The 21,191-nt window shown below is 56.6% G+C and overlaps 1 pseudogene and 4 gene segments (V, D, J or C); all 5 read right to left on the bottom strand.

Annotated features, from left to right (window-relative positions):
• Nucleotides 1–20: 20 nt before the first annotated feature.
• On the bottom strand, nucleotides 21–2,405 carry LOC129148214 (immunoglobulin lambda variable 2-18-like). The segment is given in 4 exon segments: nucleotides 21–30; nucleotides 344–398; nucleotides 1,805–2,221; nucleotides 2,333–2,405. Coding segments are annotated over 4 exon segments (528 nt in total).
• Nucleotides 2,406–7,250: 4,845 nt separating this feature from the next.
• Nucleotides 7,251–10,125, bottom strand: LOC129148213 (immunoglobulin lambda variable 2-11-like; annotated as a pseudogene).
• Nucleotides 10,126–12,191: 2,066 nt separating this feature from the next.
• On the bottom strand, nucleotides 12,192–12,746 carry LOC103300365 (immunoglobulin lambda variable 2-14-like). The segment is given in 2 exon segments: nucleotides 12,192–12,589; nucleotides 12,701–12,746. Coding segments are annotated over 2 exon segments (444 nt in total).
• Nucleotides 12,747–18,125: 5,379 nt separating this feature from the next.
• Nucleotides 18,126–18,744, bottom strand: LOC129148212 (immunoglobulin lambda variable 2-14-like). The segment is given in 3 exon segments: nucleotides 18,126–18,131; nucleotides 18,230–18,588; nucleotides 18,699–18,744. Coding segments are annotated over 3 exon segments (411 nt in total).
• A 1,478-nt stretch (nucleotides 18,745–20,222) lies between these two features.
• LOC103300364 (immunoglobulin lambda variable 2-8-like) lies at nucleotides 20,223–20,759 on the bottom strand. The segment is given in 2 exon segments: nucleotides 20,223–20,593; nucleotides 20,714–20,759. Coding segments are annotated over 2 exon segments (417 nt in total).
• Between the last annotated feature and the right edge of the window lie 432 nt (nucleotides 20,760–21,191).

Raw genomic sequence — 21,191 nt, 5'->3', positions numbered from 1 at the left:
ACTCTGACCAGACCCTTGATCTAGAGGCTTCTGCACACGAGACAGCAGAGCTGACCTGAGAGGTTATGCTGGACATGTTTTCCTCACCCGGGACCCACTGAGACCACAGGAGAGGGACCGGAGGCCACCTTGGAGGTCCCTGTCCCTCCTCCTTGGGCATCCACGCGGTTCTTGGCTGAGGAGGACGGGGACTCCCCTCGGAGACACTGGGAGGAGGGAGGACAGGCTCTAGGTTGGCTTTTAGAACTCCAGTCACTCTCTTGCCCAGGATCCACTGGCAAAGCTGGTTTCTCCCAGTCTTTCTCCACCTTTTCTTGATGCCTCAGTTCAAGTGAGTCCTCACCTGTCTCTTGTCCCAATCTCCAGTGTCTGACGCTCGGGCTCATTTACTGCCACCCCTGGAAGTGGAAACATTGGGACTCAACGGATACAGGACACCCCCCTCCACTGCCACCCACTCAGGAGAAGGGCCTGGCAAGCACCCAGGAAGACTTCCTGCAGGTCAGGGCTGCACCCCAGCCAGCACCTTCCCCAAATGCAGACAACGCTGCCCCCTGGTGGACTCAGATGATTCAAGTCTAGTCCCAGGGAAGGCAGCTTAGACAATACTGGCCTCAGTGTGAGGTGACAGTGAGATGGTGGGAATCACTGGTCTGCTCAGAAGCCCATCAGCTGGGCCTGTGGACCAAGCGGACTGGACCCTTGTCTCCTGGGAAACCATGGGAGGCCCGGGCACATGCCAGTTGTCCTCATCCTTCCTAAGGAAGCAGACCTCTGACCTTCACCAGGTAGCACCTTGTCCTTGGTCCTCATCCCGTTAAGACCACAAAGAATCAGAGCCCCTGCTGCAGGGGTCCCCGCTCTCATTTACAATCATTCTGCACACGTGTGCCCACGTGCTAAGACATGTCATAAAAATGCTAAGCATGACAGCCACCACATCTATGACTAATGGCCAATAAAGCCAAGTATATAAATTAAAGACACTAATATTTCATCCCAGCTCCATGCTGATTGCATGGGGAGTGACTCATTTCAACCAATAACTTAGACGGAGATAATGATAACAAACACTTCACTTCCGCATACTTAGGTGTATTTGTACTTGTTGATTCCTTTTAACTGGGATTGTGGCTGGAAATGACGTGGATCATCGTGAAAAACTTTGGGGATCATTGAGGCATGGGGGCTCCTGCCAACAGACATTTCGAAAAACCAAGCAGCTGACTTGCAAGATTCATCTTAATGTGATGACCTTCCACATGCAGGTGCCCCATTCGGAGGGCCATTCAGGGACCTGAGCAGAGGGCAGTTCTGAGAGGACACACCCTTTCCCTCCGATCCCCACCTCACACTCCTTGGTCATGGGAAGTGTTGGGAGCCCGACATAGAAGGAATGAAGAAACGGAAAGAGGAAGGTAAGGAAGGAAGGGTGAGAGGGAGGGAGGGAGGAACAAAGGAAGGGAAATTAAAACTTTCTTTATTGTCTTTCCCACTTCATTAGTGGAGACCTGGATCCAGGTTGGTCTGCGCAGGTGTGGGAGGCCCAGGGATTTGAAGTGAGGATTTCCCAGAGGATTGTGGGGAATCTACCCCTCAAGCCGAGCAGGGCCTGCCTGTGGCTGTTGTAATGAACGCTTTGGAGTGAGGGGCCTTCTGGATGCACAAAACACAAGCCAAGGCAGTGAACCCCAGCTCCTGTGGACTTCCTGGGAGAGGGGAAAAGAGCTGAGAAAACACGCTGCGCTCTCAAGGCTGTGGGAGAGGCGGGAGGAAGGGGCAGAGAATGAATCCTCCAGGTCACACTGTTTGAGCCCCCACACCAGGGAGGGGAGCATCTTCAGAGAAAGGAGGGCGTCTGATAGCCCAGGGCGGGTTTTGGTCTCATTTCCCCATGAACCTGCACCACTGTGCAGAGTGCCACTGCTGGTATATGTGCAGCAGTAATAGTCAGCCTCGTCCTCAGCCTGCAGCCCAGAGATGGTCAGGGTGGCCGTGTTGCCAGACTTGGAGCCAGAGAAGCGCTCAGGGATCCCCGAGGGCCGATTGCTGATAACATAAATCAGTTGTTTAGGGGCCGTGCCCGGGCGCTGTTGGTACCAGGAGACATCATTATAACGCCCGATGTCATTGCTGCTTCCCACACAGGAGATGGTGACTGACTGTCCCGGGTTCCCGGACACTGAAGGAGGCTGAGTGAGGGCCGCCTGGGCCCAGGACCCTAAAAAGAGCAACAACACACTCTGGTGAGCTCAGTGCTGGGCCCGGGGAGCCTGAGGAGGAGGCAGAGAGTGAGCCCAGGTGTCCCCGGGTGACTTCCCTGGAGCCTCACCTGTGCCCTGAGAGAGGAGGCTGAGGAGGAGCAGAGCCCAGGCCATGGTGGAGGTGCCTGAGAGCGCTGCCTTCTGAGACCCCAAGCCTGAGCCTGGCTCCCCCAGACCTCTCTTATCCCCTCCCCCTGCCTCATGGAGGGAGGGGCCTCCATGCAAATCCATTTCCTGCACCTGCCTCTCTTCTCCTCACTCTGACCTGACCCTTGATCTAGATGCTTCTGCACACCAGGCAGCAGAGCTGACCTGAGAGGTTATGTCAGACATGTTTTCCTCACCCGGGACCCACTGAGACCACAGGAGAGGGACCAGAGGCCACCTTGGAGGTCCCTGTCCCTACTCCTGGGCATCCACGCGGTTCTTGGCTGAGGAGGACGGGGACTTCCCTCAGAAACACTGGGAGGAGGGAGGACAAGCTCTAGGTTGGCTTTTAGAACTCCAGTCACTCTGTTGCCCAAGAACCACGGGCAAAGCTGGTTTCTCCCAGTCTTTCTCCGCTTTTCCTTGATGCCTCAGTGGAAATGAGTCCTTACCTGTCCCTTGTCCCAGTCTCCGCAGAGTCTGAGGCTCGGGCACATTTACTGCCACCCCCAGAAGTGGAAACATTGGGACACAAAGGATACAGGACATCCCCCTGCACCGCCCACCCACTCAGGAAAAGGGCCTGGTAAGCACCCAGGAAGAGTTCCTGCAGGTCAGGGCTGCACCCCAGCCAGCACCTTCCCCAAATGCAGACAACGCTGCCCCCTGGTGGCCTCGGATGATGCAAGCCGAGCCCCTGAGAAGGCAGCTTAAATAATACTGGCCTCAGTGTGAGGTAACAGTGAGATGGTAGGGGTCACTGGTCTGCTCAGAAGCCCATCAGCTGGGCCTGATGACTAAGCGGACTGGACCCTCGTCTCCTGGGAAACGTGATGAGGACCAGGCACATACCATTTGTCCTTGTCCTTCCTACAGGAGCCGATCTTTGACCTTCACTAGGTCCCACCTTGTCCTGATCCTCATCCCGTTAGAACCACAGGGACTCACTGCTCATCTTGAAGGGATCCCCGTTCTCATATACAGTCATTCTGCACACGTGTGCCCATGTGATAAGACATGTCATAGAAATGCTAAGCATGACAGCCACCACAGGAGGCAAAAGGGCCATTTGCAACTATGACTAATGTCCAATAAAGCCAAGCTTATAAATTAAAGACACTGATATTTCATCCCAGCTCCATGCTGATTGCATGGGGAGTGACTCATTTCAACCAATAACTTAGAGAAAATGATAACAAAGACTTCACTTCCTCTTACTTAGGTGTATTAGTAGTTGTTGATTCCTTTTAACTGGGATTGTGGCTGGAAATGAGTTGGATCATGATGAAAAACTTTGGGGATCATTGAGGAATGGGGGCCCTTGCCAACAGACAACTTGAAGTACCAACCAGCCCACTGGAAAGATCCATCATAATGGGATGACCTTCCACGTGCAGGTGCCTCCAGGAGAGCCATGCAGGGACCTGAGCAGAGGGCAGTTCTGAGAGGACACACCCTTTCCCTCAGATCCCCACCTCACACCTTCCTTGGTCATGGGAAGTATTGGGAGCCCGATAAGGAAGGAAGGAAGGAAGGAAGGAAGGAAGGAAGGAAGGAAGGAAGGAAGGAAGGAAGGAAGGAAGAAAGGAAGGAAGGAAGGGAGGAGGAGGGGGGGGAAGGAAGGAAGCGGGGAGGGAGGCAGGAACAAAGGAAGGGAAATTTAAACTTTCTTTATTGTCTTTCCCACTTCATTAGTGGAGAACTGGATCCAGGTTGGTCTGCGCAGGTGTGGGAGGCCCAGGGATTTGAAGTGAGGATTTCCCAGAGGATTGTGGGAAATCTACCCAGCCAGCTGAGCAGGGCCTGCCTGTGGCTGTTGTAATGAATGCTTTGGAATGAGGGGCCTTCCGGATGCACAAAACACAAGCCAGGGCAGTAAACCCCAGCTCCTGTGGACTTTCTGGGAGAGGGGAGAAGAGCTGAGAAAACACGCTGCACTCTCAAGGTTCTGTGAGAGGCCAGAGGAAGGGGCAGAGGATAAATCCTCCAGTCCCCGCCGCCTGAGCCCCCACACCAGGGAGGGGAGCATCATCAGACCAAGGAGAGCAGCTGGGGACCCAGGGTAGGTTTTAGTCTCACTTCCCCATGAGCCTGCACCACTGTGGAGAGTGAACCCACTCTTATATGAGCAGCAGTAATAGTCAGCCTCGTCCTCAGCCTGCAGCCCAGATATGGTCAGGGTGGCCGTATTGCCAGACTTAGAGCCAGAGAAGCGCTCAGGGATCCCTGTAGGCCGTTGTGTATCGTCATGAATCAGGAGTTTGGGGGCCGAGCCCGGGCGCTGTTGGTACCAGGAGACAGCATTATAACGCCCGACATCACTGCTGCTCCCAGCACAGGAGATGGTGACTGACTGTCCCGGGTTCCCGGACACGGAGGGAGGCTGAGTGAGGGCCGCCTGGGCCCAGGACCCTGAAAAGAACAACAACACACTCTGGTGAGCTCAGTGCTGGGCCCGGGGAGCCTGAGGAGGAGGCAGAGAGTGAGCCCAGGTGTCCCCGGGTGACTTCCCCGGAGGCCTCACCTGTGCCCTGAGAGAGGAGGCTGAGGAGGAGCAGAGCCCAGGCCATGGTGGAGGTGCCCTGAGAGCGCTGCCTTCTGAGACCCCAAGCCTGAGCCTGGCTCCCTCAGACCCCTCTTATCCCCTCCCCCTGCCTCATGGAGGGAGGGGCCTCCATGCAAATCCATTTCCTGCACCTGCCTCTCTTCTCCCCACTCTGACCAGACCCTTGATCTAGAGGCTTCTGCACACCAGACAGCAGAGCTGACCTGAGAGATTATGTTGGACATGTTTTCCTCACCCGGGACCCACTGAGACCACAGGAGAGGGACCAGAGGCCACCTTGGAGGCCCCTGTCCCTACTCCTGGGCATCCACGCGGTTCTTGGCTGAGGAGGACGGGGACTCCCCTCTGAGACACTGGGAGGAGGGAGGACAAGCTCTAGGTTGGCTTTTAGAACTCCAGTCACTCTGTTGCCCAAGAACCATGGGCAAAGCTGGTTTTTCTCAGTCTTTCTCCTCCTTCCTTTGATGCTCTTCAGTTGAAATGGGTCCTCACCTGTCCCTTGTCCCAATCTCCAGTGTCTGAGGCTCGAGGACATTTCCTGCTACCTCCAGAAGTGGAAACATTGGGACTCAACGGATACAGGACATCCCCCGGCACCGCCACCCACTCAGGAGAAGGGCCTGGTAAGCACCCAGGAAGAATTCCTGCAGGTCAGGGCTGAACCCCAGCCAGTACCTTCCCCAAATGCAGGCAATGCTGCCCCCTGGTGGCCTTGGATGATGCAAGCCAAGTCCCAGGGAAGGCAGCTTAGACAATACTGACCTCAGTGTGAGGTAACAGTGAGATGGTAGGGGTCACTGGTCTGCTCAGAAGCCCATCAGCTGGGCCTGATGACCAAGCAGACTGGACCCTTGTCTCCTGGGAAACCATGATGAGGACCAGGCACATACCATTTGTCCTTGTCCTTCCTACAGGAGCCGACCTTTGACCTTCACTAGGTCCCACCTTGTCTGGATCCTCATCCCGTTAGAACCACAGGGACTCACTGCTCATCTTGAAGGGATCCCCGTTCTCATATACAGTCATTCTGCACACGTGTGTCCATGTGCTAAGACATGTCATACAAATGCTAAGCATGCAGCCACCACAGGAGGCAAAAGGGCCACTTAACAACTATGACTAATGACCAATAAAGCCAAGCTTATAAATTAAAGACACTAATATTTAATCCCAGATTCATGCTGATTGCATGGGAGTGACTCATTTCAACCAATAACTTAGACAGAGAAAATGATAACAGACTTCACTTCCGCATACTTAGGGGTATTATTACTTGTTAATTTCTTTTAACTGGGATTGTGGCTGGAAATGACTTGGATCGTCATGAAAAACTTTGGGGATCATTGAGGAATGGGGGCCCCCCGCCAACAGACATCTTGAAGAACCAGGCAGCGGACTGGAAAGATCCATCGTAATGGGATGGCCTTCCACGTGCAGGTGCCCCCATTCAGGAGCGCCATTCAGGGACCTGAGCAGAGGGCAGTTCTGAGAGGACACACCCTTTCCCTCAGATCCCCACCTCACACTCCTTGGTCATGGGAAGTATTGGGAGCCCGATAAGGAAGGAAGGAAGGAAAGAAGGAAGGAAGGAAGGAAGGAAGGAAGGAAGGAAGGAAGGAAGGAAGGAAGGAAGGATGGAAGGAAGGAAGGAAGGAAGAAAAAAAGGAAGGAAGGAAGGGAGGAAGGGGGGGAAGGAAGGAAGCGGGGAGGGAGGCAGGAACAAAGGAAGGGAAATTAAAACTTTCTTTATTGTCTTTCCCACTTCATTAGTGGAGAACTGGATCCAGGTTGGTCTGCGCAGGTGTGGGAGGCCCAGGGATTTGAAGTAAGGATTTCCCAGAGGATTGTGGGAAATCTACCCAGCCAGCTGAGCAGGGCCTGCCTGTGGCTGTGGTAATGAATGCTTTGGAATGAGGGGCCTTCCGGATGCACAAAACACAAGCCAGGGCAGTAAACCCCAGCTCCTGTGGACTTCCTGGGAGAGGGGAGAAGAGCTGAGAAAACACGCTGCACTCTCAAGGTTCTGTGAGAGGCCAGAGGAAGGGGCAGAGGATAAATCCTCCAGTCCCCGCCGCCTGAGCCCCCACACCAGGGAGAGGAGCATCATCAGACCAAGGAGAGCAGCTGGGGACCCAGGGTAGGTTTTAGTCTCACTTCCCCATGAGCCTGCACCACTGTGGAGAGTGAACCCACTCTTATATGAGCAGCAGTAATAGTCAGCCTCGTCCTCAGCCTGCAGCCCAGAGATGGTCAGGGTGGCCGTGTTGCCAGACTTAGGAGCCAGAGAAGCGCTCAGGGATCCCTGTAGGCCGTTGTGTATCGTCATGAATCAGGAGTTTGGGGGCCGAGCCCGGGCGTTGTTGGTACCAGGAGACATCGCTATAACCACCGACATCACTGCTGCTCCCAGCACAGGAGATGGTGACTGACTGTCCCGGGTTCCCGGACACGGAGGGAGGCTGAGTGAGGGCCGCCTGGGCCCAGGACCCTAAAAAGAGCAACAACACACTCTGGTGAGCTCAGTGCTGGGTCCGGGGAGCCCGAGGAGGAGGCAGAGTGTGAGCCCAGGTGTCCCCGGGCCCCTTCCCTGGAGCCTCACCTGTGCCCTGAGAGAGGAGGCTGAGGAGGAGCAGAGCCCAGGCCATGGTGGAGGTGCCCTGAGAGCGCTGCCTTCTGAGACCCCAAGCCTGAGCCTGGCTCCCCCAGACCTCTCTTATCCCCTCCCCCTGCCCCAATGAGGGAGGGGCCTCCATGCAAATCCATTTCCTGCACCTGCCTCTCTTCTCCTCACTCTGACCTGACCCTTGATCTAGATGCTTCTGCACACCAGGCAGCAGAGCTGACCTGAGAGGTTATGTCAGACATGTTTTCCTCACCCGGGACCCACTGAGACCACAGGAGAGGGACCAGAGGCCACCTTGGAGGTCCCTGTCCCTACTCCTGCGCATCCACGCGGTTCTTGGCTGAGGAGGACGGGGACTCCCCTCGGAGACACTGGGAGGAGGGAGGACAGGCTCTAGGTTGGCTTTTAGAACTCCAGTCACTCTGTTGCCCAAGAACCACAAAGCCTGTTTCTCCCAGTCTTTCTCCACCTTTTCTTGATGCTCCTCACCTAAAATGAGTCCTCACCTGTCTCTTGTCCCAATCTCCGCAGCATCTAAGGCTTGGGCACCTTTCATGCCACACACAGAAGTGGAAACATTGGGACACAACGGATACAGGACATCCCCCTCCACCGCCCACCCACTCAGGGGAAGGGCCTGGTAAGCACCCAGGAAGACTTCCTGCAGGTCAGGGCTGAACCCCAGCCAGCACCTTCCCCAAATGCGGACAACGCTGCCCCCTGGTGGCCTCGGATGATGCAAGGCAAGCCCCGCAGGGAAGGCAGCTTAGACAATACTGGCCTCAGTGTGAGGTGACAGTGAGATGGTGGGAGTCACTGGTCTGCTCAGAAGCCCATCAGCTGGGCCTGTGGACCAAGCAGACTGAATCCTTGTTTCCTGAGAAACCATGGGGAGGCTCGGGCACATGCCAGTTATTCTCATCCTTCCTAAGGAAGCAGACCTCTTACCTTCACCAGGTCCCACCTTGTCCTGGTCCTCATCCCGTTAGGACCGCAGAGACTCACTGCCCAACCTGCAGAGATCCCCTTTCTCATTTACAATCATTCTGCACACGTGTGCCCACGTGCTAAGACATGTCATAGAAATGCTAAGCATGACAGCCACCACATCTATGACTAATGGCCAATAAAGCCAAGCATATAAATTAAAGACACTAATATTTAATCCCAGATCCATGCTGATTGCATGGGGAGTGACTCATTTCAACCAATAACTTAGACGGAGATAATGATAACAAACACTTCACTTTCCCATACTTAGGTTGTATTAGTACTTCTTGGTTCATTTTGACTGGGATTGTGGCTGGAAATGATTTGGATCATCATGAAAACGTTGGGAATCCCTGAGGAATGGGGTCCCCGCCAACAGACATCTTGAAGGACCAGGCAGCTGACTGGAAAGACCCATCCAATGGAATGGCTTTTGACATGCAGGCTGCATCAGTAGAGCCAATTCAGGGACCTGAGGGGAGGGCAGTTCTGAGAGGACACACCCTTTCCCTGAGATCCCCACCTCACACCTTCCTTGGTCATAGGAAGTATTGGGAGCCTGAAAAGAAAGAAAAGAAGGAAGGAAGGAAGGGAGAGGTAGGGAGGAACAAAGGAAGGTAAATTCAAACTTTTTCTTTATTGCCTTTCCCACTTCATTAGTGGAGGACTGGATCCAGGTTGGTCTGCACAATGTGGGAGGCCTAGGGATTTGAGGTGAGGATTTCCCAGAGGATTGTGGGAAATGGATTCAGCAAGCCAAGCGGGGACTCCCTGTGGTTGTTGCAATGAATGCTTTGGAATGCGGGTCCTTCTGGATGCACAAAACACAAGCGGATGCAGTAAACCCCAGCTCCTGTGGACTTCCTGGGAGAGGGGAGAAGAGCTGAAAAAACTCGCTGTGCTCTCAAGGCTCTTGGACAGGCAGGAGGAAGGGGTAGAGAATGAGCCCTCCAGGTCACACTGTTTGAGCCCCCACACCAGGGAGGGGGGAGGGGAGCATCATCAGACCAAGGAGGGCAGCTGGGGACCCAGGGCAGGTTTTGGTCTCACTTCCCCATGAGCCTGCACCACTGTGGAGAGTGCTACCACTCCTATATGAGCAGCAGTAATAGCCTCGTCCTCAGCCTGCAGCCCAGAGATGGTCAGGGTGGCCGTGTTGCCAGACTTGGAGCCAGAGAAGCGCTCAGGGATCCCTGTGGGCCGTTGTGTGTCATCATGAATCAGGAGTTTGTGGGCCGAGCCCGGGCGCTGTTGGTACCAGGAGACATCGCTATAACCACCGACATCACTGCTGCTCCCAGCACAGGAGATGGTGACTGACTGTCCCGGGTTCCCAGACACGGATGGAGGCTGAGTGAGGGCCGCCTGGGCCCAGGACCCTGAAAAGAGCAACAACACACTCTGGTGAGCTCAGCGCTGGGCCCGGGGAGCCTGAGAGGAGGCAGAGGGTGAGCCCAGGTGTCCCCGGGCCCCTTCCCTGGGGCCTCACCTGTGCCCTGAGAGAGGAGGCTGAGGAGGAGCAGAGCCCAGGCCATGGTGGAGGTGCCCTGAGAGCGCTGCCTTCTGAGACCCCAAGCCTGAGCCTGGCTCCCCCAGACCTCTCTTATCCCCTCCCTCTGCCTCACGGAGGGAGGGCCTCCATGCAAATCCATTTCCTGCACCTGCCTCTCTTCTCCCTACTCTGACCTGACCCTTGATCTAGATGCTTCTGCTCAACAGACAGCAGAACTGACCTGAGAGATTATGTCGGACATGTTTTCCTCACCCGGGACCCACTGAGACCACAGGAGATGGACCAGAGGCCACCTTGGAGGTCCCTGTCCCTCCTCTTTGTGCATCCACGCGGTTCTTGGCTGAGGAGGACGGGGACTCCCCTCGGAGACACTGGGAGGAGGGAGGACAGGCTCTAGGTTGGCTTTGAAAACTCAAGTCAATCTGTTGCCCAGGAACCACGGGCAAAGCTGGTTTTTCCCCGGCTTTCTCTGCCTTCCCTTGATGTTCCTCAGTTGAAATGAGTCCTCACCTATCCCTTGTCCCAATCTCTGCAGCGTCTGAGGCTTGGGAACATTTCCTGCTACCTCCAGAAGTGGAAACATTGACTCTCAAAGGAAACAGTACATCCCCCTCCACCGCCCACCCACTCAGGAGAAGGGCCTGGTAAGCACCCAGGAAGAGTTCCTGCAGGTCAGGGCTGCACCCCAGCCAGCACCTTCCCCAAATGCGGACAACGCTGCCCCCAGGTGGCCTCGGATGATGCAAGTGGAGCCCCAGAGAAGTCAGCTTTTACTATGAGGTCCTCAGTGTGAAGTAACAGTGAGATGGTGGGAGTCACTGGTCTGCTCAGAAGCCCATCCGTTGGGCCTGTGGACCAAGTGGATGGGACCCTTGTCTCCTGGGGAACCATGGGAGGCCCGGGCACATGTCTGTTGTCCTCATCCTTCCTAAGGAAGCAGACCTCTGACCTTCACCGGGTCCCACCTTGTACTTGGTCCTCGTCCTGTTAGGACCACAAGGTCTCAGAGCCCATGCTGCAGGAGTCCCTGTTCTCTTTCACAGTCCTTCTGCACATGGGTGCCCACGTGACAAGACATGTCATAGAAATGCTAAGCATGACAGCCACCACAGGAGGCAAAAGGGCCACTTGCAACTATGACTAATGACCAATAAAGCCAAGCATATAAATGAAAGACACTAATATTTAATCCCAGATTCATGCTGATTGCATGGGGAGTGACTCATTTCAACCAATAACTTAGATGAAGAAAATGATAACAAAGACATTACTTCATCATATTTAGGTATATTTGTACTTGTTCATTCCTTTTAACTGGGATTGCGGCTGGATATAAGTTGGATCATCATGAAAAACTTTGGGGATCCCTGAGGAATGTGGGCTCCCTCAAGCAGATATCTTGAAGGACCAAGCAGCCTTCTGGAAAGATCTATCCAATGGGATGGCCTTCAACAAGCAGGTTGCACCAGGAGAACCATTCAGGGTCTTGAGCAGAGGGCATTTCTGAGAGGACACATCCTTTCCCTCAGATCCCCACCTCACGCCTTCCTTGGTCATGGGAAGTACTGGGAGCCCGAAAAGAAAGGAAGGAAGGAAGGAAGGAAGGAAGGAAGGAAGGAAGGAAGGAAGGAAAGAAGGAAGGAAGGAAGGAAGAAGGAAGGGAGGGAGGAAACGAGGAAGGAGGAAAGGCAGGAATGAAAAGAGGGAGGGGGGAGGGACAAATGAAGGGAAATTAAACTTTTTCTTTATTGTCTTTCCCACTTCATTAGTGGAGAACTGGATCCAGGTTGGTCTGCGCAGGTGTGGGAGGCCCAGGAATTTGAAGTGAGGATTTCCCAGAGGATTCTGGGAAATGGACCCAGCAAGACCAGCAGGGGCCTCGCTGTGGCTGTTGTAATGAACGCTTTGGAATGAGGGGCCTTCTGGATGCACAAGCAAAGACAGTAAACCAGAGTGCATGCCTCCTGTGGATTTTGTGGGAGAGGGGAGAAGAGCTCAGAATACACACTGGGATCTCAAGGCTCTGGGAGAGGCGGGAGGAAGGAACACAGGACGAATACTCCAGGCAATGCTGCCTGAGCCCCCTGCTCAGGGAGGGGAGCTCTTCAGAGCAAGGAGGGTGCCTGGGAGCCCAAGGCGGGTTTTGGTCTCACTTCCCCATGAGCCTGCACCACTGTGGAGAGTGCTACCAAACCTATATGAGCAGCAGTAATAGTCAGCCTCGTCCTCAGTCTGCAGCCCAGAGATGGTCAGGGTGGCCGTGTTGCCAGACTTGGAGCCAGAGAAGCGCTCAGGGATCCCTGAGGGCCGAGAGCTGTCAGAATAAATCAGGAGTTTGGGGACCATGCCCGGGCGCTGTTGGTACCAGGAGACGTAATTAGAATAACCGACATCACTGATGCTCCCAGCACAAGAGATGGTGACTGACTGTCCCGGGTTCCCGGACACGGATGGAGGCTGAGTGAGGGCCGCCTGGGCCCAGGACCCTGAAAAGAGCAACAACACACTCTGGTGAGTTCAGTGCTGGGTCCGGGGAGCCTGAGGAAGAGGCAGAGAGTGAGCCCAGGTGTCCCCGGGCTCCTTCCCTGGAGCCTCACCTGTGCCCTGAGAGAGGAGGCTGAGGAGGAGCAGAGCCCAGGCCATGGTGGAGGTGCCCTGAGAGCGCTGCCTTCTGAGACCCCAAGCCTGAGCCTGGCTCCCCCAGACCTCTCTTATCCCCTCCCCCTGCCTCACAGAGGGAGGGGCCTCCATGCAAATACATTTCCTGCACCTGCCTCTCTTCTCCCCACTCTGACCAGACCCTTGATCTAGATGCCTCTGCACACCAGATAGCAGAGCTGATCTGAGAGATTATGTTGGACAGGTTTCCTCATCCGGGACCCACTGAGACCACAGGAGAGAGACCAGAGGCCACCTTGGAGGTCCCTGTCCCTCCTACTTTGGCATCCACATGCTGGGACTCCCCTCTGAGACACTTGGAAGACTGGAGGACAGGCTCTAGGTTGTCTTTGAAAACTCCAGTCACTCTGTTGCCCAAGAACCACGGGCAAAGCTGGTTTTTCCCCGGCTTTCTCTGCCTTTCCTTGATGCTCCTCAGTTGAAATGAGTCCTCACGTATCCCTTGTCCCAGTCTCCGCAGCGTCTGAGGTTCGGGCACATTTCCTGCCACCCCCAGAAGTGTAAATATTGGGACTCAAGATACAAGACCTCCCCCTGCACCGCCACCCACTGAGGAGAAGGGCCTGGTAAGCACCAGTAAGCCTTCCTGCAGGTCAGGGCTACACCCCAGCCAGCACCTTCCCCAAGTGCGGACAACGCTGCCCCCTGGTGGCCTCGGATGATGCAAGGCAAGCCCCAGGGAAGGCAGCATAGACCATACTGGCCTCAGTGTGAGGTAACAGTGAGATGGTAGGAGTCTCTGATCTGCTCAGAAACCCATCAGCTGGGCCTGTGGACCAAGCAGACTGAATCCTTGTTTCCTGGGAAACCATGGCGAGGCCCAGGCACATTCCAGTTATCCTCATCCTTCCTGCAGAAAGCAGACCTCTGACCTTCACCAGGTCCCACCTTGTTCTCATTCCTCGTCCCATTAGGACCACAAGGACTCAGAGCCCATGCTGCAGGGGTCCCCGTTCTCATTTACACTCATTCTGCACACGGTGCCCACGTGATAAGACATGTCATAGAAATTCTAAGCATGACAGCCACCACATCTATGACTAATGGCCAATAAAGCCAAGCATATAAATTAAAGACGCTAATATTTAATCCCAGCTACATGCTGATTGCATGGGGAGTGACTCATTTCAACCAATAACTTAGACGGAGAAAATCATACGAAAGACTTCTCTTCCTCATGCTTAGGTGTATTTGTACTTTTTGATTCCTTTTAACTGGGATTGTGGCTGGAAATGACGTGGATCATCGTGAAAAACTTTAGGGATCATTGAGGCATGGGGGATCCTGCCAACAGACATTTTGAAAAACCAAGCAGCTGACTTGCAAGATTCATCTTTTTTTTTTTTTAATTTCTTTATTGATTAAGGTGTCACATATTTGTCCTCATCCCCCCATTCCCATCCCACCCCTCTCCCCACGCATGCCCCAATCCCCTGTTGAACTTAACCGTTGGATAGGCTTATATGCATGCATACAGGTCCTTTGGTTGAACTCTCCCCCTCCCCCCCACCCTCCCCCTACCCTCCCCTATCCTCCCTCTGAGGCCCGATAGTCCGATCAATGCCTCCTTGCTTCTGGTTCTGTTCTTGTTCCTCAGTCTATGTTGTTCATCATTTCCCCTAGATGAGCGAGATCATATGTCACTAGATATATACTAATAAGCACTGAATGTGAGACGAGCAATAATAGTTATGCTGACAGGCAAATGAATCAGTCTGTAGCGAGCTTCCCCCTGGACCACCAGTTCTTTTGAGACCCAATTTCAATGTCCAGTAGTTCCTTATGTGTACATGTCAGCACTGACCCCCCAGCTCTGGATGGTGGACAAATGGCGGTAACGGAGGTCCGACTCCCTCTGGTTTGGTCTCGGCCGAATCCAGGGGCACGGCGTCACCCGGACTAAGGGGCACGTGGCCTCACCCATACCCAAGGGGCGCGTGGTCTCACCCGGGCCTGGGACCCAGCCTCACCCGGATGGATCCAGGGGCACACGGCCTCACCCGGAACCAGGATCTGGCTTCACCCGTACCCAGGGACGCTTGGCCTCTCCCAGACCCAGGGGCACGTGGCCTCGCCCGGGCCTAGGTGCATGAGGCCTCACCCGGATCCAGGGACACATGGTCTCACCCGGACCCAGGGACGCTTAGCCTCTCCCAGACCCAGGGGCCCGTGGCCTCACCCGGGCCTAGGTGCACGAGTCCTCATCCGGATTCAGGGACACATGGTCACACCCGGACCCAGGGACGCTTGGCCTCTCCCAGACCCAGGGCCACTTGGGCTCACCCGGGCCTAGGTGCACGAGGCCTCACCCGGATCCAGGGACGCATGGTCTCACCCGGACCCAGGGGTGTGTGGCCTCTCCCAGACCCAGGGCCATTTGGGCTCACCCGGGCCTAGGTGCACGAGGCCTCACCCGGATCCAGGGACGCATGGTCTCACCCGGACCCAGGGGTGTGTGGCCTCTCCCAGACCCAGGGCCATTTGGGCTCACCCGGGCCTAGGTGCACGAGGCCTCACCCGGATCCAGGGACACATGGTCTCACCCGGACCCAGGGACGCTTGGCCTCTCCCAGACCCAGGGCCACTTGGGCTCACCCGGGACTAGGTGCACGCGGCCTCACCCGGATCCAGGGACACATGGTCTCGCCCGGACCCAGGGGTGTGTGGCCTCTCCCAGACCCAGGGCCACTTGGGCTCACCCGGGCCTAGGTGCACGAGGCCTCACCCGGATCCAGGGACACATGGTCTCACCCGGACCCAGGGACGCTTGGCCTCTCCCAGACCCAGGGCCACTTGGGCTCACCCGGGCCTAGGTGCACGAGGCCTCACCCGGATCCAGGGACGCATGGTCTCACCCGGACCCAGGGACGCTTGGCCTCTCCCAGACCCAGGGCCACTTGGGCTCACCCGGGCCTAGGTGCACGAGGCCTCACCCGGATCCAGGGACGCATGGTCTCACCCGGACCCAGGGACGCTTGGCCTCTCCCAGACCCAGGGCCACTTGGGCTCACCCGGGCCTAGGTGCACGAGGCCTCAACCGGATCCAGGGACGCATGGTCTCACCCGGACCCAGGGACACTTGGCCTCTCCCAGACCCAGGGCCACTTGGGCTCACCCGGGCCTAGGTGCACGAGGCCTCACCCGGATCCAGGGACGCATGGTCTCACCCGGACCCAGGGACGCTTGGCCTCTCCCAGACCCAGGGCCACTTGGGCTCACCCGGGCCTAGGTGCACGAGGCCTCACCCGGATCCAGGGACGCATGGTCTCACCCGGACCCAGGGACGCTTGGCCTCTCCCAGACCCAGGGCCACTTGGGCTCACCCGGGCCTAGGTGCACGAGGCCTCACCCGGATCCAGGGACGCATGGTCTCACCCGGACCCAGGGACGCTTGGCCTCTCCCAGACCCAGGGCCACTTGGGCTCACCCGGGCCTAGGTGCACGAGGCCTCACCCGGATCCAGGGACGCATGGTCTCACCCGGACCCAGGGACGCTTGGCCTCTCCCAGACCCAGGGCCACTTGGGCTCACCCGGGCCTAGGTGCACGAGGCCTCACCCGGATCCAGGGACGCATGGTCTCACCCGGACCCAGGGACGCTTGGCCTCTCCCAGACCCAGGGCCACTTGGGCTCACCCGGGCCTAGGTGCACGAGGCCTCATCCGGATCCAGGGACACATGGTCTCACCTGGACCCAGGGGTGTGTGGCCTCTCCCAGACCCAGGGGCACGTGACCTCTCCCAGACCCAAGGGCACGTGTCCTCACCTGGGCCTAGGTGCGCGAGGCCTCAACTGGATCTATGGACACCTGGCCTCACTCGGACCCAGGGGAGCGCGGCCTCCCCCAGACCCAGGGGCTCTTGGCACCTCCGCAAGAGTCCCGCCTCTCCCCGCAGGCATCTGGGTCTCCCACGGGTCCCCAGAAGCTGGATTTCAGGGTGATGGAGAGCTAATCTCCCCTAGGTTTGGAACAAAAGCCCCTTTCCCCCGCCACCAACCAGACCCACGCCCCTCCACACCTCATCCCCTCCGATTTCGCTGGTTTCCTCTTCCCTCTTAGCTATAAATCTACCATTCAGCCATCTCTCCTGTAGTTCTGGATGGTAGAGGCTCTGTCCTCCATTCGTGCCCCTGAAATTGCTGTGCGCGGCGGAGTTCGCAGTTCCTTTGTTTAACTTAGCCGCCTTCTTGATTCTCCTCTGTCAAAATGGCTTAAAGGGCTTGAATGTAAGATGAGAACTCCTAAGAATCCTCCAAATCGGTGTTGGCGGCCTCCGGGGCCTCGAGGATCTCACTGCGCAGTTCGGCCAGGTCGGTGGCGCGGATGCGCCCCTCCTGCAGAAAGATGGTCTCTTCCTTCACAGAGAGCCGCTGCGCCGAGTCCGCTGCTGCGGCGCCCACGAGCCCATGGCCCCGGCTGCGGTGCTGACTGAGAGGAGCAGCCGCCCGGTCTGGGGAGACGCGAGCAGCAGTCGCCACCCTCACTAGTCCATGTTCCAGTTGTATTTCCGAAACTGCCATGCGAGGCAACACATCAGCCTTCACCTCCGCCGTCATCTTTTTCGAATTCCCCAATTTGTTCTTCTTAATCCCTTGAATTCAGTCAACTCTACTGAGGTCTAGTGGCGCCGGGAGGTGCACGGAGAGGGCGCCCGGGCCTCCGTCCGGTGTGCGGGGCGCGCGGCCCGCGGAACCAGGCGCGCGCGGGGGCCTCGCGGCAGGGATGTGCGCTGGTAGGCCGCTGGGCTCCGGGCGCCGCTGCCGCCGCGGCGTCCCCAGCGCCCCGGGCCGGGCGGCCTGCGGGGGCGGCACAGTTGCGAAACTGAGTGAGTGCAAGATTCATCTTAATGTGATGACCTTCCACGTGCAGGTGCCTCCATTCAGGAGGGCCATTCAGGGACCTGAGCAGAGGGCAGTTCTGAGAGGACACACCCTTTCCCTCAGATCCCCACCTCACACTCCTTGGTCATGTGAAGTATTGGGAGCCCGACAAGGAATGAAGAAAGGGAAAGAGGAAGGTAAGGAAGGAAGGGAGAGGGAGGGAGGAACAAAGGAAGGGAAATTAAACTTTTTCTTTATTGTGCTTCCCACTTCATTAGTGGAGACCTGGATCCAGGTTGGTCTGCGCAGGTGTGGGAGGCCCAGGGAATTGAAGTGAGGGTTACCCAGAGGATTGTGGGAAATCTACCCCTCAAGCCGAGCAGGGGCTGCCTGTGGCTGTTGTAATGAACGCTTTGGAATGAGGGGCCTTCTGGATGCACAAAACACAAGCCAAGGCAGTGAACCCCAGATCCTGTGGACTTCCTGGGAGATGGGAGAAGAGCTGAGAAAACACGCTGTGCTCTCAAGGCTGTGGGAGAGGCAGGAGGAAGGGGCAGAGGATGAATCCTCCAGGCCAAGCTGCCTGAGGCCCCTGCCCAGGGAGGGGAGCATCTTCAGAGCACGGACGGACCCAGGGCAGGTTTTGGTCTCACTTCCCCATGAGCCTGCACCACTGTGGAGAGTGGCACTGGTGGTATATGAGCAGCAGTAATAGTCAGCCTCGTCCTCAGCCTGCAGCCCAGAGATGGTCAGGGTGGCCGTGTTGCCAGACTTGGAGCCAGAGAAGCGCTCAGGGATCCCTGAGGGCCGAGTGCTGACACCATAAATCAGGAGTTTGGGGGCCGAGCCCGGGCGGTGTTGGTACCAGGAGACATAAGTATAACTACCGATATCACTGCTGCTCCCAGCACAGGAGATGGTGACTGAAGTCCCTGGAGTCCCAGACACGGAGGGAGGCTGAGTGAGGGCCGCCTGGGCCCAGGACCCTGAAAAGAACAACAATACACTCTGGTGAGCTCAGTGCTGGGTCCGGGGAGCCTGAGGAGGAGGCAGAGGGTGAGCCCAGGTGTCCCCAGGTCCTTCCCTGGAGCCTCACCTGTGCCCTGCGAGAGGAGGCTGAGGAGGAGCAGAGCCCAGGCCATGGTGGAGGTGCCCTGAGAGCGCTGCCTTCTGAGACCCCAAGCCTGAGCCTGGCTCCCCCAGACCTCTCTTATCCCCTCCCCCTGCCTCACGGAGGGAGGGGCCTCCATGCAAATCCATTTCCTGCACCTGCCTCTTCTCACTCCACTCTGACCTGACCCTTGATCTAGAGGCTTCTGCACACCAGACAGCAGAGGTGACCTGAGAGGTTATGCCGGACATGTTTTCCTCACCCGGCACCCACTGAGACCACAGGAGAGGGACCGGAGGCCACCTTGGAGGTCCCTGTCCCTACTCCTGGGCATCCATGCGGTTCTTGGCTGAGGAGGACGGGGACTCCCCTCTGAGACACTGGGAGGAGGGAGGACAGGCTCTAGGTTGGCTTTTAGAACTCCAGTCACTCTGTTGCCCAGGATCCACTGGCAAAGCTGGTTTCTCCCAGTCTTTCTCCTCCTTCCCTTGATGTTCCTCAGTTGAAATGAGTCCTCACCTGTCCCTTGTCCCAATCTCTGCAGAGTCTGAGGCTCCGGCACATTTCCTGCCACCCCCAGAAGTGGCAACATTGGGACACAATGGATACAGGACATCCCCCTGCACCGCCCACCCACTCAGGGCAAGGTCCTGGTAAGCACCCAGGAAGAGTTCCTACAGGTCAGGGCTGCACCCCAGCCAGCACCTTCCCCAAATGCAGACAACGCTGCCCCCTGGTGGCCTCGGATGGTGCAAGCCGAGCCCTAGAGAAGGCAGCTTAAATAATACTGGCCTCAGTGTGAGGTAACAGTGAGATGGTGGGAGTTACTGGTCTGCTCAGAAGCCCATCAGCTGGGCCTGATGACTAAGCGGACTGGACCCTTGTCTCCTGGGAGAGCCATGCAGGGACCTGAGCAGAGGGCAGTTCTGAGAGGACACACCCTTTCCCTCAGATCCCCACCTCACACCTTCCTTGGTCATGGAAAGTATTGCGATCCAGAAATGGAAGGAAGGAAGGAAGGAAGGAAGGAAGGAAGGAAGGAAGGAAGGAAGGAAGGAAGGAAGGAAGGAAGGAAGGAAGCAGGAAGGAAGGAAGGTAGGGAGGTAGGGATGGAGGGAGGGACAAATAAAGGGAAATTAAAACTTTCTTTATTGTCTTTCTCACTTCATTAGTGGAGAACTGGATCCAGGTTGGTCTGCAAAGGTGTGAGAGGCCCAGCGATTTGAAGTGAGGATTTCCCAGAGGATTGTGGGAAATGGACCCAGCAAGCCCAGCAGGGGCCTCCCTGTGGCTGTTGTAATGAACGCTTTGGAATGAGGGGCCTTCTGGATGCACAGAACACAAGAAAAGGCAGTGAACCCCAGCTCCTGTGGGCTTCCTGGGAGAGGGGAGAAGAGTTGAGAAAACACACTGCATTCTCAAGGCTCTGGGAGAGAAGGGAGGAAGGGGCAGAGGACGAATCCTCCAGGCCAAGCCGCCTGAGCCCCCTGCCCAGGGAGGGGAGCATCTTCAGAGCATGGCGGGCGCCTGGGTGGTTTTGGTCTCACTTCCCCATGAGCATGCACCACCGTGGAGAGTGTTGCTGCCCACATAGGAGAAGCAGTGGTAGTCAGCCTCGTCCTCAGCCTGCAGCCCGGAGATGATGAGGAAGGCTGTGTTGCTGGACTTGAAGCCGGAGAAGCGCTCAGGGATCCCCGGGCGCCGAGCGTTGACGTAGGAAATCATGAGTTTGGGGGCCGTGCCCGGGCGCTGTTGGTACCAGGAGACGTAATTATAACGCCCGATGTCATTGCTGCTCCCCGCACAGGAGATGGTGACCGACTGTCCCAGGTTCCCGGACACTGATGGCAGCTGAGTGAGGGCCGCCTGGGCCCTGGACCCTAAAAGAGCAACAACACACTCTGGTGAGCTCAGTCCTGGGGCTCAGGTGAGTCTCAAAGAGGAGACAGAGGCCTCCATCAGCCCGGATGGCCCCGTGGTTCCTTCCCAGGCGCCCTCACCTGTGCCCTGAGAGAGGAGGCTGAGGAGGAGCAGAGCCCAGGCCATAGCAGAGATGCCCCAAAAGTTCTGCCTTCTAAGACCCCAAGCCTGGCTCCCCCAGACCTCTCTTAACCCCTCTCCCCTGTGCCTCTGAGGAGGGCGGGGCCTCCATGCAAATATGCCTGGTGCACCTGCATCTCCACCCCATAGACTTGGCCCTGGAGTCTAGATACCCTGCACTCTGGGCAGAGAGCTCCCTGGGGGTTAAAAGTCTCTGAACGGGCCCTAACCGGTTTGGCTCAGTGGAGAGAGCATCAGCCTGCAGACTGAAGGGTCCCAGGTTCGATTCCGGCCAAGGGCATGTACCTTGGTTGCAGCACATCCCCAGTAGGAGGTGTGCAGGAGGCAGCTGATCGATGTTTCTCTCTCATCGATGTTTCTAACTCTCTATCCCTCTCCCTTCCTCTCTGTAAAAAATCAATAAAATATATTTTTTAG

The sequence above is a fragment of the Eptesicus fuscus genome, chromosome 23 (genome assembly GCF_027574615.1).
Source record: "Eptesicus fuscus isolate TK198812 chromosome 23, DD_ASM_mEF_20220401, whole genome shotgun sequence".
Lineage (NCBI taxonomy): Eukaryota > Metazoa > Chordata > Mammalia > Chiroptera > Vespertilionidae > Eptesicus > Eptesicus fuscus.
The sequence above is the reverse complement of the archived record's forward strand: the minus strand, read 5'-3'. Positions and strand labels throughout refer to the sequence as shown.